The sequence below is a fragment of the Mus caroli genome, chromosome 5 (genome assembly GCF_900094665.2).
Source record: "Mus caroli chromosome 5, CAROLI_EIJ_v1.1, whole genome shotgun sequence".
NCBI lineage: Eukaryota > Metazoa > Chordata > Mammalia > Rodentia > Muridae > Mus > Mus caroli.
Window position 1 is genome coordinate 69,108,134 of NC_034574.1, and position 17,325 is coordinate 69,125,458.

A 17,325-nucleotide genomic window follows, 5' to 3' on the forward strand; every position below is an offset into this window, starting at 1 on the left:
ACTGACTTCCAGGCAACTAGGGTGAGGATCTTATACCCACACCCACAGTGACACACCCATTCCAACCAGGTCACACCTATTCCAACAAGGCCACGCCTTCAGATGGTGCCACTCCCTGGTCCAAGGATATACAAACCAGCACAGATTAGAACCCGGACAGTCTGATTCCAGAGCTGTGGATTTAGCCACTCTCCTGAGTCAGTGAGGGTTTACCAGACCAAGGAGCCAGTCCTCCCACGGTGATCAGTAGATAAATGCTAACAGATTATTTTCTGATCTAATTAACATTTCATTTTTTAAAGAATTGAGAATTTCATGTAGGAGTAGTCAGTGCTTTATTGTTGTGAAGAGACACCATTACCAAGGCATTTTTTTTTTTTTTTTTGACTTTTCAAGACAGGGTTTCTCTGTGTAGCCCTGGGTGTCCTGAAATTCAACTCTGTAGACCAGGCTGGCCTTAAACTCAGAAATCCACCTACCTCTGCCTTTGAGTGCTGGGATTAAAGGCATGTGCCACCACTGCCCGTCTTACCAAGGCAACTCTTATAAACAAAGACATTTAATTGGGACTGGTGTACAGTTTCAGGGGTTCAGTCCATTGTCATCATCGTTGGAAGCATGGCAGTGTCCAGGCAGACATGGTGCCAGAGAAGGAGCTGAAGGCCACAGGAGGAGACTTGTCTTCCACAGGCAGTCAGAAGGAGTCTGTCGTCTACACTGTGGAGTCTCAGTATAGGAGACCTCAAAGCTTGCCTACACAATGACACACTCCCTTCAAGAAGGCCACACCTCCTAATAGTATCACTCCCTGTGGCCAAGAATTCAAATATGAATTTTTGGGTGCAAAGCCTATTCAAACTACCACACAGAAGTATACTGTATTTGCATAATTTCCCACTCCCCCTTCACCCTTCTGACTCCACTAGGGTCCTCTCTCAAATTTATACATTGTTGTATGTACATTATATATGTGTACACACACACACACACACACACACACACACACACACACACACGTATGATTATACACGGCACCGCTAAGTCCAGTTAGTGTCGTTGGCCTGTACTTGTCAGTGCTCACCCTGTCATCTGTAGGTAAGTGCAGCTCGGTACTAGTAAGGAAACATTCCCCAGCAGTCAGAGGCCACTACAGGTACCCGAGCCAGTCAGAATTAGTGACTGGGTGGCTCGGTCCCAAACGGGACAGTTAGGATGCTTAATTCTTAAACCTCTCTGTGTTCACACAATCCTGATGGTTTGTTTTTACCCGTCCAAGACTGGCTTACTAAGTGGAGAGCTCTAGACGCGGTTCTCTTGTCTTCTGTATGGGAAGTTCTAAGACTGTGAAGGACTGTGCTGGTTTTACTTCGTTGCATTCTTTTGTTTTCACTTGTTATTTTGTGTGTGTGTCTGTGTGTATGGACATGCAAATATATACAGAGATCAGAAGGTGGCTTGTAGGAGTTGGTTCTCTCCTTCCACCATGAATCTTGGGCATCAAACTTAGGTAATCAATTTTGGCAGCGAGTACCTTTAACTCGTGAGCCATCTGCTGGATTACCCGTAAAATCCTTTGTGTGTGTGTGTGTGTGTGTGTATCTATATCTATGTGGTTGTGAGTGTGTGCCGCATGCATGCCTGTGGAAGCCAGGAGAGGATATGTGATGGTTTATATGTGTTTGGCCTAGGGAGTGCACTATGAGGAGGTGTGGCCTTATTGGAGGAAGTGTGTTACTGTGAGGATGGGCTTTGAGACCCTCCTAGCCACATGGGAGCCAGTCTGTTCCTGGCTTCCTTTGGAGGAAGACAGAACTCTGACATCTTCTGGTGCCATGTCTGTCTGGACACTACCATGCTCTGACCTTGAAGATCATGAACTGAACCTCTGAACCTGTAAGCCAGCCCCAATTAAATGTTGTCCTTGTAAGAGTTGCCTTGGTAGAAAACAAAGTGTGGTCAATGGCAGTCCTGTGTAAACCGTGGGTCTGGAAAATTGTCTGAACTCCTTTATGCAGGTAGAGGCCCCAGAACAGAAAGGAACTGAGGCAAAACCAGACAGAGTAACCCTGTCCCTGTAGCAGAGACTGGTGAGACGTGTATAGCAGGGTGTACCCCTTTCAGTTCTAGTAGCTCCAGCAAACACAGTTCACCTAGTGGGACTGTTGCTGCCCGAGTGACACCTTTTAATTACAACCCTAGCCCTAGGAAAAGCAGCGCAGACTGCACTTCAGCCCGGCCATCTCAGATCCCTACGCCAGTGAGCAACAACACAAAGAAGAGAGGTTCAAAGACTGACAGACACCACAGAATCCAGTGGAGCTCAAAGTCCTAAACGCCATTCTGGGTCTTACCTCGTGGCGTCTGTTTAAAAGAGCTGGAAGGACAAACGTAGAAAAGCTGGTGTTAATCACTATTGCTGTATAGAGACTTTATTTCAAAGAAAACTTTAAAGGTTGAAAATTTTTGTAAATTTGATTCTTGTTAGAGGGGTTTTGTTCTGGAAACCATATTTGATATTACACTTTGTCCTCACTGATCATTTTGGGAGGCACTCTTGTTATGTAGGAATAAATGGTAAAGCCAGTATATTTGTACAGTGTGTTTTACATGTATTTAAATAGCATCCATCCCATTGTCCTTTAATTATCGCCTGTCTTAACACTACAGATAGAAACTATATGATATATTGCTGTTATCAATCAGTTTTACATTATAAAATAAACAGGGAGAAATTGGTATTTATGCAAAAAATTAGTCCTCGTGAATCCATCTAATGTCATAATTAATCATGTGGCTGTGAAATTCACAGTAATACGGTTCCCAATGAATATGTTTACCCAGCCTGCTTTGCTTTACTGCATGAATGAAAGTGTCAGTTCAATTTCAGAAGTAACGATTAATGATTCTGTGATCACATGGTGTGCAGAGAGATAGCTATAGTGTAACAATTCACATATTTTACGCTCAAATCTGTATAACTGTAAAGCAATGAATGAAACTATTTTAACTGAACTAGATTTTATCAAAAGTAGGAAAAATTTTTACTATGCTGTAACTGTTGTATATTCTGGTATTTGAGGTGAGATGGCTGACCTTTTACTAGTGAGACATGAGTTGTGTCTCAAACTAAATGAACATTTCAGAATACATTATTGCTGTATGTAAACTATTACTGGAAAAAAAAAAAAAAGAGTTGCCTTGGTCATGGTGTCTGTTCACAGAGGTAAAGCCCTAAGTCAGACAGGGTATCTACTGTTTTATGCCTTGTGTAGATGCTGAGAACCCAGCTTGAGTCCTCATAAAGAACACTGAGCCATCTCTTCCGTGCCTTCCTTTACTGTATTCTTCAGGCATACTTCATTCGTGATTTCTTAGAAGAGCAGACTATATAATATGACCAAGGACTTAGGGCTTATAAATCCATGAAAATAGAAAGTGATTATTTCTATTGTAATCTGATTTAAAATGCAAATTTTTCTTTTTCAAGGTTTGGAGCTAAGTGATCTTATATATTTACTTTACGCTTGAAATTTTCCTTTGACTTCGGATCCTGAAATTTTGAGAAGTCTTTTCACATAGACACTTTAGCTTTGTGTCGTAGCTGATGCTTGCTTGTGACTAATCTCAGTACTTAGGGGGATGCGGCAACAGGATGGTGACTTCAGGACAGTTTTATCCTGTGTCATATAGACAGGGTAGTGTAGGGAGGAAGGGTGAAGCAATTGGGCAGATAAATAATGTGCTTAGGATGTCCTACTTGAAGTGCCTATGTGTTTTGGGGTGCTTAATGCGTGTAGGCTATTGGACCAGCTAGAAGCTCATTTAAAGGAATCTCAACTTAGATAGAACTAAAGTGCTGATTGGGAGACAGCCTGTATAATGGTACTTGCTTAACTAATAGTCTGGGTTATTCTTATAGTTCTGTTGTGTCCTGTAGTGTTTGAAGTCAAGTTTATGTCATATGTTAATGAATAATATACACAATAAAAATTGAAGATGTTACCTATAGTATAAGGAAAGCCACATAACTTTCCCAGTTATGAAACGTATACTCCACCTCCTTGCTGGTGTCTCCTCTGACCTTAGAGTTCCAGCCAGTGAAGTTTCTTAGTAATGAGCCAGGAGCTGAGTATATTAGAGTTCACAGGTCACATCTATCCTCGCCACAGAAAATCTAGGCTATACAGTCTTCTTTGTGGCGTTTTCCTCTTCCACCCTCCCTTCCCCCCTTCTTTTATTTTTTATAATCTCTTTAAATTATAAACTGGATTGGCCTCTGCTAGCTTGCCAATCCATATTTTAGAATCTTTTCATTTCAGATGATTTTCAGAGATCAGTGCCTTCTTACAGGGCAGGGCTTCAGAACGCTCCAGTGAACTTTGGGGAGGCCAATGAAGTTTTGTCATATTTTCATGTTAATACCACCAAGACTACTTTGCCTTTTTACCAAATGACATTTCAGGATACTTTTAGAGTTCATCACAGACCATCTGCACATGTAGCTCTATTAAACCTTGTCTTAGCCAAAGCCACCTCTGCTGCAGCCTCTGAGAACTTCCTGAATTCTACTGAGTCCCCCCCACTTTTTTTTTTAAGATTTAAAAAAGAAGTTAAAGATACATATCTAATTATTGTATGTATATGAGTACACTGTTGCTGTCTTCAGACACACCAGAAGAGGGCATCGGATCCTATTATAGATGGTTCTGAGCCACCATGTGGTTGCTGGGAATTGAACTCACAACCTCTAGAAGAACAGTCGGTGTTCTGTTAACTGCTGAGCCATCTCTCCAGTCCTCTACTTAGTCCTTTATAGTGTCAGTGAATGCTTGATAAACACACCAAGTCTGCCACCTAAATTACTAGTGAAACTTGAATGAGAGAACAATGAATTTCTAGATGTAATGCACTCTTCTGAATTGCTTTGTATAGAGAGCTGAATTACTCTGGGCACTGTAATTACTAATGGCATCCAGATAAAGCAGTAAATCACTGGAAAGACCACTACTACCACCACCAGTAATAATAATAATAATAATAAATAATAAACAACTACTCTTCCTATTTAAAATAAAAGAATATCAATTAAATGAGTTAAAATTTGTATTTGGTTTTTAATTTTCAGAAAGGATTGACACCAGTCGCCCCAGTTCATACCAACAAAGAAGATGCGGCTGCCCAGACGAATCTGGGATTTATCCATGCGTTTGTGGCTGCCATATCAGTCATCATAGTGTCCGAACTCGGCGACAAGACGTTTTTCATAGCTGCCATCATGGCGATGCGCTATAACCGGCTGACTGTGCTGGCCGGGGCCATGCTGGCCTTGGCCTTGATGACATGCTTGTCGGGTAAGGGCACTTGACCGGGAGCACAGTGATTGGGGGAAAGCATATGTGTGGTTTGAATCATCCATCCAGGTACATTGGAAACTGCTAATCCTCAGAATTGAGTTCAGTGTATCACATTATTAAAACCCAGATTTTACTTAGGTGGAATTTTTAGTTATTCAGAGCCAGAACCAAATACATATTCTCATCATTTATTCACTGGTAGTTTTTATCCTTAATTTTTGTATGTTGGATTGATTTATTCTGTGTATGACTGTTTTGCCTGCTTGTATGTAGGTGCATCACATATGCCTGGTACCTGCAGAGTACAGAAAGAGGATTGCAGATGGTAGTGAGCCATCAGCGGAGTGGGGACTGAAACCAGGCCTCTGCAAGAGCAGCAAGTGCTCTTAGCCACTGAGCCAGCTCTAGCTTTGATTCTTAAATCCTTAATTTTATTCTCCTTCAGTGGTTTTTGTTTTCTTTTTCTTCAGTCCAGATAAACTTATTTATATTTGCAATTTTAGAAATAGTATTCAACAGGCCATAGCAAACTGCATGTTTCTTCCTGAGAGGCAAGAGGTAGCAGCAGAGAGTCAGCTTTCGCTTTTGTCATTAAGCTTTTTCTCACCCTGCCTGTGTGGAATACAGCATCCTTTAGTCTTCTTAATTGTATTACTGTTTGCCTTAATTAAAGCTTGTGTTTTTATAAACATAAAAGTATTTTAGATATTTAGAATAATTTGAAACTAATTTTCTCTTTATAAGTAATGTGTTACAGAGAGGGGATTAAAGATTGTAAGAGCCCGAGGTCTTCTTACAGTAGAGTGTTTCCTAGACATGACAGACCCCTGCACTCTTGAGCACACAGCAGCTTGGTGGCCAGACAAGATCAAATCTGTCAGTATTCACTCATGTAAACCAGGAAGGGGCTCATCGTTGTCCCCCCACCCCCGTCCCAAACTCAGGGACTGTGGAGAGAGAGGCCATTTTCTTTAAGAGGGTAGCTTTTGGTAGGTCAGCCATTTTCTAGGAGAGGGCTCCCTACCTAGGAGTATATGGTCTTGATGAGTTCTTTAACTAAAACAAAAAATAAGTTCGGGGTGTAGAGAGAGTGGGAGTGACTTGGGAGAAGTTAAGTGGCCCTTTCATATATACTTATATTTCATATAAAGATATACATTTTTATTTATGTATCATATATTTGAAAGAAGTAATATTATAAGAAAAAGAGTCAAAACTGGTGATTTCACTTGGGATGTGTTGTTTGAACGCTGTCAGGAGGCTACTGCTGATGCTGCTGGCTTCATCAGCACATCAGAATGCACCTGTTCTGTGCTGCACAATGCAGCTACACTGCTCCATAGCTCCATTCGTTCTCCCAGCTGATGTGTGATGTGTGCCTGATCCTTTGCCTCACTCTGCTCTCTGCTGTTCTTTTCTTGCCCTCTCCTATTCTGCTGGCCTTGGGCAGGGTCTGATTGCCCTATTAGGACCTCAGCATCTTTGTATACTTTATCTGATGTTATCTTAAGTTATATAAACTTAAGGAGTTGAAAATATCTCATTTCTGGTATACTGTATAAAAGTAAAAACACTTTTAAAAATAATTTACAAATATACCCAATGCAGGGCTGGAGAGATGGTTCAGTGGGTCAGAGCACTTGGTGTGTAAGAATGAAGACCTGAGTTTTAATTCCCAGCATCCATATAAAGTGCAGAGCTGCCTGTGCCCATAACGCAAGCATTGTGGGAGTGGAGACAGCAGTGTTCAGTGGCCAACTGAAACTTCTAAGCTTAGGGTCAGTGAGAGACCTGATGTCTTCCTGTGATTTCCATGTGCACACATTTTCAACTCATGAATATACACACCAAAACTATAAAAAACAATAAAATATTAAAGGCTGAGGCTGGAGAGATAGTTTAGCTGTTAACAGCACTTGCTGCCCTTGTAGGGACTCAGGTCTGGCTTCCAGCACCTACATGGTGACTCATAGCCATCCCTACCTCCAGTTATCCATCAGAGGTCCTCTTCTGACCTCCTCAGGACAGGCATGCATGCAGACAAAACACTGGCATCCATGAAATAAATAAACAAAACTACCCTATCCGGTGGATGAATGAATAGGGGAATAAAATAACATCTTCCCACTGGAAACTTCAGTGCCACTAGCCTCACGGGCTGTCACTGTCACTCCTTTGAGGAAGCATGTAAACTCAAGCCGTCCATCGGCAGTCTGTGACAGTCCTTCCTCCTGTATTGTTTTCCTCACCGAGCTCTGCTCCAGTACCGGCTAGAAAGCTTTGTGGGCACCGTCCTCGTTTATCTTTCTGTGAAGGAGTACACATACAGTGCTGGAGCTCAGAGGTTGTTGAAGGTTCCTTTTATTATTAAGTCTCTAGATATGTAAAGACTGAATTATTATGGTTGTTATTAGTATATAGTTAAAGTAAATATATCACAAGTTTAATCAGGTTTTAAATTGGGAACTTGACCCCATCTTATGTTCAGTTTGCGGATGAATATTTACTGCTAGAGTGAAGTAAGATACAACATCAACACTGATTTTTTTTTAAAAAAAGTTTTAATAGCTGAGAAATTATATATACATAAATAGATAGTAAGGAGTTTTTGCTATAGCCATGCTACTCAGACTCAGTTTAGAACTCCTGAGGTCAGTGTTAGAAATCATGGGATGAGGCCGGGCAGCCTTTAATCCCAGTACTTGGGAGGCAGAGGCAGGCGGATTTCTGAGTTTGAGGCCAGCCTGGTCTACAAAGTGAGTTCCAGGACAGCCGGGGCTACACAGAGAAACCCTGTCTCAGAAAACCAAAAACCAAACCAAACCAAAAGAATGATGGGATGAAAGTTGCCTTACTGACCTGTGGACTGACTGCCGGCCCAGCAAGGTTGTTGTGCTACTCTTGTTAACCATCAAGTGTATCAAACAGAGCTCTCCTGAAACGTATCAAGTCACTGCCTTGATGCATAGTAGTCTTTAATACATAATTTTAAGTACCCTAACTGTTATATTTAATAGTGGTGGAAAAAACTGAAATATTAACTTGAGTAAACTGCTGTGACTTAAGTGTTTGAGCGCCAGGAAAGGTTTTATTTATTTACCTTTTTTTTTTTTTTTTGAGATAGAGTTGCTCAGCTGTCTGCAGCCAGCTGCATACTATAGTACCAAATGGGAAGCCCCAGGGCAACACAGTTCCTAAGTTTATACCACACACTGGCCTCGGTATGGTGGAACCGCTCTCATTTCATCTCCCTGAACACAAATGATCCTTGTCCAGTGGGACCTACATTATATGCTACACCATCACTTAGTAGTCACCTTGATGTTCAGGGCTGGCATGGTGACACAGTTGTGTTTCAGGAACCACAGAAACGTTGCTACACTTAACCACTGGCACCGAGAGAGCGAGTGATGCAGAGGATGTAGGTGCGGATTCCTGAGGGCAGGAACCTAAAGCGTAGATTGTATGTGTGCCTCTGTGCTCTGGGCCTCGAGACAGAAGTGTCATGGGCTTGGAGGTATCTGGGTATTCAGGCACTCACTGGAGAGCTTCAGCATAGGTTCTGTGTGGGTTGGGAGGATAGTGTATCTGAAGAGAAAAAGAGAATAAACTTAGGGGATTTCAAAAGGCTTTCTACATTTAATTCCAACACTTAATTTTTTATGGCAGTAGTTTTATTTCCTTTTTCTATTGTATGTGTGAGTGGATGTCTGTGTGGATAGTGCCTGCGTGCAGGTGTAGAGTACTTGTTGGTCTTTGCCTTGCACTTGAGAGAGGGTCTCGTCTTCACCACTGTGTATATGATCCCAGCTAGCCATTCTCCTGCCTCTGACTCCCAGTCCCCTTGTCCCATCTGGGCACTAAGATTATAGATGTGTGCAGCTATGGCTAGCTTCTTGAGTTTATTAGAACTCAGATCCTCATGCTTGCAATAAATATGTTACCCACTGAGCCATTTCCCCAAACTTTTATGGAAGTAATTTTAAATACATAAAGCCATACAGATAAAAAAGTATAATGAATACTGTATACCTTTTTTGCTAGACGCACCTACTATTACTACCTTCCCTGATTGCTTTAGCATTTGAGTTACAATCTGTGTAAAAAATTTGAGTATGCTTATATATTATTTCTGTGTCTAGGTAAATAATGTGTACTTATACACATATAATTTATATCTATATTAGGAAGAGATAGACAGACAGACAGACTACCATACTTTTCTTTTTTGGGGACTTTGTGGTCCCTGTTTTCACTTGTACAATGTCCATGCAAGATCAGATGTTTGATTTTCTATTTTTAAATCTGAAATACTACTTAGACTTTTATTATGCTTTATGATAGCCACATGTTTTAGAGAATAATGTCATGTCCTCTCTCATATCCCATGGCCTTCCCCTTTTTGTGTGGAATGTTTCTGCATGGGTAAGCTCAAGTTACATAATCTTGGCCAGGAGCTGCAATGGTGTCCTGTCTGAAGAAGAATATCCCATGAAATCATGTGGCATTCATATTTCTTTTCCCCATTCATATGGCTTACCCAGTACAGAATTTTCTTACTTAGTCTTCTCCTGTAGCTAATATCCTGCCTGTGAGGAGATACTGAAATACAATATATACCTTTCTCTTTACCAAAATTTCCCTAGAGATTTAGTGTAATTCTTGCATATTTTCCCTTGATGCATTCAAAATTCTAGCTTCCTAATTCTGGCATGTGTTCCAGACCTGAGTGACCTCTGGCCTTGTCCACTCCTTCCTCCCGCTCTTATGCGCATGAGCTTTCTCCAGCTGTTTGTTGACTACATTGTCCAGACCAACCTGTGGGATCCTGTCTGTCTGGCTGCCTTGTTCTTGTGGCAGGTTCTTGTTCTGCTCAACTTCTAGTAATAAGATCCTACAGGTACATTCTATGCTTGCTTCATGGTTTCTAGAAAGTTCCCCATAATGCTCTTTGTTAGTAAAATGTCTGTTTGGCCCTTTCAGAAGATAAGAGATAGAAAATATATGTCATATTGGTGCATCTACACATACCTATAAGGAATTTTTAGTATTGTTTCATAAGATGTACTAAATTTACATAGTTAAAAAAGAGGAGTGTGGAGCTGGTGAGATGGCTCAGTGGGTAAGAGCACCCGACTGCTCTTCCGAAGGTCCGGAGTTCAAATCCCAGCAACCACATGGTGGCTCACAACCATCTGTAACAAGATCTGACTCCCTCTTCTGGAGTGTCTGAAGACAGCTACAGTCAGTGTACTTACATATAATAAATAAATAAATCTTTAAAAAAAAAAGAGGATTGTGAATTATGTTGTCTTCCTTGATCTTTTGATATCTGTGACAAAGAAACATCTACTTACGGAGTAGAGTATGGCTTCCAGTTTATAAAATGTTGGCATTCTTAGAAGACATCACAGTCTGCCTAGCTCAAGTGTTGTGCCTAGCACGGATATAAGGGAAGCCAGCCATTAGTTGAGTTTGAATGGAGAACCAGTCAGCATATTAAGAAATGTCCTATAGCAGATGCATATGGCATGGAAATGAGGCCATGCCTGTCTTAGAATGCCATTCTAAAGTTGGTGTGGAAAGAACCAGAAGTATTTCAGGTCATTACATATTTGATGTGTCTAATATGAACCAGTTTTCCTTCAATAATGTAAATTATGATTTGTTAATGTAACTGTTTCTTTGGTCTGCTGTAGAAAACACTGTTAACACTGTTGACATTTCCTTACAGTTTTGTTTGGCTATGCCACAACAGTCATCCCCAGGGTGTATACATACTATGTTTCAACTGCACTCTTCGCCATTTTTGGCATTAGAATGCTTCGGGAAGGTTTGAAGATGAGCCCAGATGAGGGTCAGGAGGAGCTAGAAGAAGTCCAAGCAGAGTTAAAGAAGAAGGATGAAGAAGTAAGTTGTAAAGTGTTGTGTGCATGCGATAGCTTAGTTCCTTTCCACACCTGCTGTGCTGTGGCTGAGAGTGGGTTACTATGACTGGCAGGGAGGGAGGTGTCCACCAGATAGTTAGCTTTTTAGGCTGATGGCAGATGTTGGACTCGTGGGAACTATTCTGCATGTTTCTGAAACATCCAAATACTATTTGCCGACCTATGAGTGGGAAAATTGACAGTGCATGAGGCTGGGGGCTCAAGGGCAGTTGGAGGATACAGTGTATTTTCTTTGGAGAATATGCCATATGATTTAAAAGTGACTTTATGCTATATTCATAGGCTTACTTGGGTTAATGGTATTTTTCATTTGTTTCAGTTCCAACGAACCAAACTCTTAAATGGGCCAGATGTTGAAACTGGTACAAGCACAGCAATACCTCAGAAAAAGTGGTTACATTTTATTTCACCCATTTTTGTTCAAGCGCTCACATTAACGTTCTTGGCAGAATGGGGTGATCGCTCTCAACTCACTACCATTGTCCTGGCAGCTAGAGAGGTGAGTGTATTGGACCACGTCTATATCAAGACCAGTTTCAGTTGCTCCCTTCCAGGTGTCGGTCAGAGGCCACAGGACTGCCCACATGGCAAGTTTGACATATCTGTTCATTTTATGACCTAGAAATAGCCTCCTGAGTTTTCTCTGTGTCTCTAGTTCTTGAACCCAAATTTAATTTTTCTTTTCGTTTGTCTTGCTGAGTTCTTTTACTGTGCTTTGCTGTAGCTGGTGTCTTTGTTGCTTACTTTTTTGCTCATGACTTCTACATGCTTCTTGGGAATATAAATTAGTATATCACATATTATCCTAGCACTGGGGAGTCTTGTAAATGCTGATCTCATACTAAGACTGTCTTAAAAACAGAAAAACAAAAACAAAAAACGTAGCAGCAGATTTTGTGCCACGGGGTATTTGTTCATCATTACATCTGAGCAGCTCTTGCATCACTCTTTTGTCAACACTGCTTTAATGGTGCCGAGAAGATTTCCAAGTCCTTTTACCTGCTAAGTTCTCACTGACCTAGAGGGTTGCTTACAGAGTGCTCACCACACTCATCTTGGGACTGCTCCAAGTCTTGCTTTTGTAGAGCATTTCTGGTCCACCTCAGCTCTAGCACTGATTCGGCAGTTTAAGTTAGAGGACACTGTCCATCCCTGATTGAGCAGATAAGAGCTTAGAGAGGTGGGGTGCCTTATGTCAGGGCCCGAAGTGAGCTTGTCTCTCCCTTGCCTTTGGGTACATTGATTTAAAAGGTTCTCTTGGTTTGCTGTTGGGGTGGGGATGGATCGACGTCCTCTCCTGGGAGCTGTCAGGTTATTTTCACAGCTGCCAGTGTCCTGAGGAGCTGCAGGCTCTTGATCTTACGTCTGTTAGTGCACAGAGGCATTTAAATCCTTGAAGAAGTTCCTCACATAGTTCTACAGTTTAAAATAGGGAGGATTTCAGGCAAGTTATAGGGAAAGGTTTTGTCAGAAACCTTAAAAATGCTTTATTTGGAGATGGAAAAAATACAGCGGGGGTTGGGGGTGGTACTCTACTCTCCCATTTGATTCTCATAAAACAAACTTGAAAAATTCTCCTTAATGGCTGTGCCCTGCCTTCATTTCTGTTTTTCCATAAGAATTCCAGAATTGGACCTTGAAAATGAGGCCCTGTGGTGGAGGAGGTCCTGCCAGGGTCAGCGGGTTCCCCACTTTATGAGTTTCTGTCTGCAGATGGAATGCAGCAGTGCACAGGCCTGTCCAGCCCCCAGCCCAGCACTCATGGGCTAGGCACCCTTCCATGCCACTGACACTGTAGCAGTGCTTAAAGACCTTAAACTGTCTGGTTCTGTTCCTTTAACATTAATCTTTTTATGAATCATGCTGTTTTGCTTTTGAAGGATCTTTGTTAAAATAACTTTATTTAACCCAGTGAATTTTTTTTTTCTAGTACCATTTATTTTCATATGAGATGAAGCATCTTCTGAAGTAGCGGTTTATGGCAGCAGTACAGTCTCGGGTTCAGACTGTATATATGGTGCCTTTGGACTGCCCAGCAGCTGGCTGCTGCTCAGCCTTCTTCCCAGTTAGCCACACTGCACTCCTGGATCCCAGCATCCACCCTCAGCCCTTATAACATGTATCTTTGCCTTGTTCCCCTTACAATGTACATCTTTGCCTTGCTCCCAGTTCAGTTTTCTGGGGATTTTCTGCATTGCTACCTCCACTCTGACTTAAAGGGAGAAATGAAATTCCTTGCTTGGTCCTTCTGTCCCAAACTCTTAACCAAAGTTCAGAAACATTATTGTGGTTGGTAAAAAGAACTGCTCTACCGCCCAGTTGCCTACCTTACAGAGTAGGATTCAACTTGAGATCTATGTTGATTAGGTTATGGTAGAAGATCTCACTTATGTGTTGGGGGCACCATTCCCTGGCCTAGGACCCTGGTCTGTATACAGGTGAACTCAACACAAGCATTCATTACCATCTGCTCCCTAACGATGCCAGTGGCCAGCGGCCCCAAGTTTCTGCTTTCACAGCTCTTCCTCGGTGATGAACTGTACTCCTGAGCTGTGAACCCAAGTACACCTAACTTTTATGTGCCTTTCCAAGTTTTACCACAGCACCAGGAAAGATAGGACATCAGAGACGTTTATCAGTGCTGAGTTTATCAGTACTTAGACCTATTGAGGCCAACTACCTGGTAGTTGGTCCCGTCTTTATTATAACAATTTCTCAGTTACTTGGTTGTCACACCTGATAGCTTTCACAGTATCCCATGTCCCTCCCCATCCATCTGCTTTTCTCTTGTCTTCATCTCCTCCTACCCCAGTCCAGTCAGCACGGTATTACAGGAGTTATTTCTCCCCAGCTTACTCCCAACTAGTTCATTGTCTCCATTAAACTTTGAAAGCAGGAATTGTACGGGCTTGTGCTGAAACCAGCCAAGACAAAGGATGACTTCATGGGGGGTGGCGGGGCCTCCTGTAGCTAGACTTTCAACCTTGGCCTCTGGCACAGGAGTTAAGTGGTAGCCTACAGCCCTACACCTCCATCCCGGGCTCCTAAGGACCCCTCTCCAGGGCCTCCTTGTCTCTCTGTAGAAACATTGAAATGTTCTGTTGTTCTTCCTCCCCAAATATACGTGGGGTCTTACCTACCCTTAAGGGTCATCTTCTGTGAAGGCTCCCTGTTTACTTTAGCAGTATTTAGTCCTCACCCTCAGCTAAAAGCACGAGGGTCAAGGGCTAGGATTCCTGCTCTCAGGAAGCACAGCAATTCTGTGCCACATAAGACTTATACTCTCAGATCCATCCTTGTGCTGTCCACATTCCCTGGGCAGCTATCTTCTGTGTAATAAACTTACAGTATGCCTGGATTTATATGAGCACTTCTGATGTTTATGGTTCAGAGCCCATATCTAGTTCTATTGAACACTGACCATTCTCAAACACCATCTCCAACTTAATAAGCTAACACGAGCTACATCTGCTTCCAGGACCCTTATGGTGTAGCAGTGGGTGGCACAGTGGGACACTGCTTATGTACTGGACTGGCAGTAATTGGAGGAAGGATGATAGCGCAAAAGATCTCTGTCCGAACTGGTAAGGTCTCATTTTTTTTTTTTTCATGAAAATGGAAGTATCATCTGTTCTAATGCTTGAAAATCATGGAGGATAATAGAATGCTAGCTCTTATCATTTTTCCAGAGGCCACTTGATCTCTGTGCCTGATCTAGGCCTTGGTACACATTGCCTGTTACTGTGCACTGACTTCTCCTATGTGTACAAATGAGAATATCACAAGCTTATCTAAAATATGGCCACACTTGCTTGTTTTGTAACCCAGTGAAAAACTTGTAGAAGTTTGGCCTGAAGTATTTGTTAAGCAGACCCTGTGTGAGGCTTGAACATTTTCAACATTCAAACCGGGCTGGGGTCTGAGCTTGTGGGCACTGATAGCAGGCTTGGCCGCAGCACTTTTTCCACGCTGTGCCATCTCCGGGCCCTCGAGAGACCGGGGTTTTTTGTTTTTTTTTGTTTTTTTGGTTTTTTTTTTGTTTTGTTTTTTCGAGACAGAGTTTCTCTGTAGTCCTGGCTGTCCTGGAACTCACTTTGTAGAGCAGGCTGGCCTCGAACTCAGAAATCCACCTGCCTCTGCCTCCCAAGTGCTGGGATTAAAGGCGTGCGCCACCACGCCCGAGACCGGGGTTTTAAGGTGATGAGCTGCTACAGTCCAACTGCTGCTTGCCATCTTTGCTTTAACTTCTCTTTCTACAAGCAGTGCCCAGAGAAAAGGTCAGTTGTAAGGGAAGAGGAAAGCTTCAGGTATTGTTTGCATGTCACAGTGGAAGCAACACTGACTCCCTTCTCTCTCTCTTTTCCAGTGACAATCATCGGAGGCATCGTGTTTTTGGCGTTTGCATTTTCTGCCCTGTTTATAAGTCCAGAGTCTGGTTTTTAACAAGCTGTTCTCCTGTGTTCAGCGTAAGATAGGCAACTCTTTTCTGTACATAGTGTACATTACAACTAAAAGTAATGGGAAACACTGTATTTTGTAGCATTGATTTGTAAGTTTGACCCACTTAATTATTATGCCCAAAAGATATAATCATTGATTTTATTTGTAAAGATTTTTAAAAAGGTTTGACTCCTAAGTGTGGGTTCTCTCTAGCTTAATTATGTTGACACCTCAGCCTCCACTTCTGCTTGATATATGTGTCCACTGAAGTGAGGCTGACCATTGAGTTTTCTTGTAGCATGACCCCCTTATAAACACATTTTCTCCTTGGTCACTGGGGTGTTTAATGTATACCTTAAGCATTTCCTTGGGGGAAAAGAATGAATTACTTCTACTTTTAAAACCATATTCCTGAGCCAGTAATCAGTAATTTTATCTTGTCCTTGGGAATTAGGATTATATCAGTAACAAACGGTAAGAGTTGCTGGTTAGGCCCGTTCTCCCTCTTATTTTTTTTAATTGGGTCGGACACCCAATATAAAAATAGTCAATATTTGACAACATGGACTTACCAAATTAAAAGAGAATACTATGAATGTATTCATATTTTTCTATATTGAATAAGCATTGTAACAAGCAATGTAAATAAAAGGTATAACTAGTACTTGTTTTCCTCGTGTGTTACATACAAAATACTTTATGATTTCATTTCTTAGACTAAGGTTTAAATGTGAAGGCCAGCTCTTCTATAGAAACGTCCAAGCATTCCCTGGGTGGGACATGATGGAATAATTCATATTTACTGAGATGACAAATGCCCACAATGTAATCTGAATTTGAAGAGATGTGGAAAACCCAGTTAAGTCTCCTAATGTTCTTCTGAAAACGGTTCAAAGTTATTTTAGTTGTTAGCTCTTCTCTCCAAGTATTGTTAGGCAGTAGAAAAAAATTGAAGAAGTCATTTCTGCAAGCTTTTAAGGAGTTTTCAAACTCAATAAAAATACAAGATTAGATGATAGAAAAACAATGCCCATGAGTTAAAACACTTTAAAAAAATTGTAAGCCATGTCCCCATACTACACCTTGTAGACTGGTGAGAGATAAGTGTAGAAAGCAGCTGGCAGCACTGTAAGCTGCCGAGCCCCAGCCAGAGATGGGGATGGGGAACCAGTCGTTGGAGGAAGAAGTCTTGTAGCAGCAGGACATCACTGCTTAGAGAAAGTGGAAGGTATAAGGTAAACATTGTTGACACAATCAGGCCCCAGTGTTGAATAAAGAAAGGAAAATGTCACTGACAGATTTAAAAACATTTAATAGTTGTTCTATAAATCCAAATGGGACTCTTACACATATGTGCCACATAAAGCAGGTGATACTGAGAGCAGCACTGAGGTATTCTTTATTTTTAAATCAGAGGAAACAGGTCTAGAGCTAATTATTTTTACATTTACAAAAAAAAAAACAAAAAAAAAAACAAACATTGCTACTGCTTGGCTCTTTTGCTGGGTTTTAGGTTCTGAATACATCACAAGGGTCTAGAGAAAAGAGCGTTACGACAGTCTGTTGTGATTCTCCGTTAAAGC

The 17,325-nt window shown here is 41.6% G+C and overlaps 1 protein-coding gene across 1 annotated transcript in view; it reads left to right on the plus strand.

The window, feature by feature from the left end:
* Positions 1 to 16,406, plus strand: part of Tmem165 (transmembrane protein 165) — a 28,472-nt gene extending 12,066 nt beyond the window's left edge. The window contains exons 2-6 of the mRNA XM_021162931.2: positions 5,126 to 5,351; positions 11,089 to 11,264; positions 11,622 to 11,801; positions 14,781 to 14,886; positions 15,669 to 16,406. Of these exons, the coding sequence (XP_021018590.1) occupies positions 5,126 to 5,351; positions 11,089 to 11,264; positions 11,622 to 11,801; positions 14,781 to 14,886; positions 15,669 to 15,745 (765 nt within the window). The 3' untranslated portion in view covers positions 15,746 to 16,406. The remainder of the gene's footprint in view (positions 1 to 5,125; positions 5,352 to 11,088; positions 11,265 to 11,621; positions 11,802 to 14,780; positions 14,887 to 15,668) is intronic.
* Positions 16,407 to 17,325: the final 919 nt, after the last annotated feature.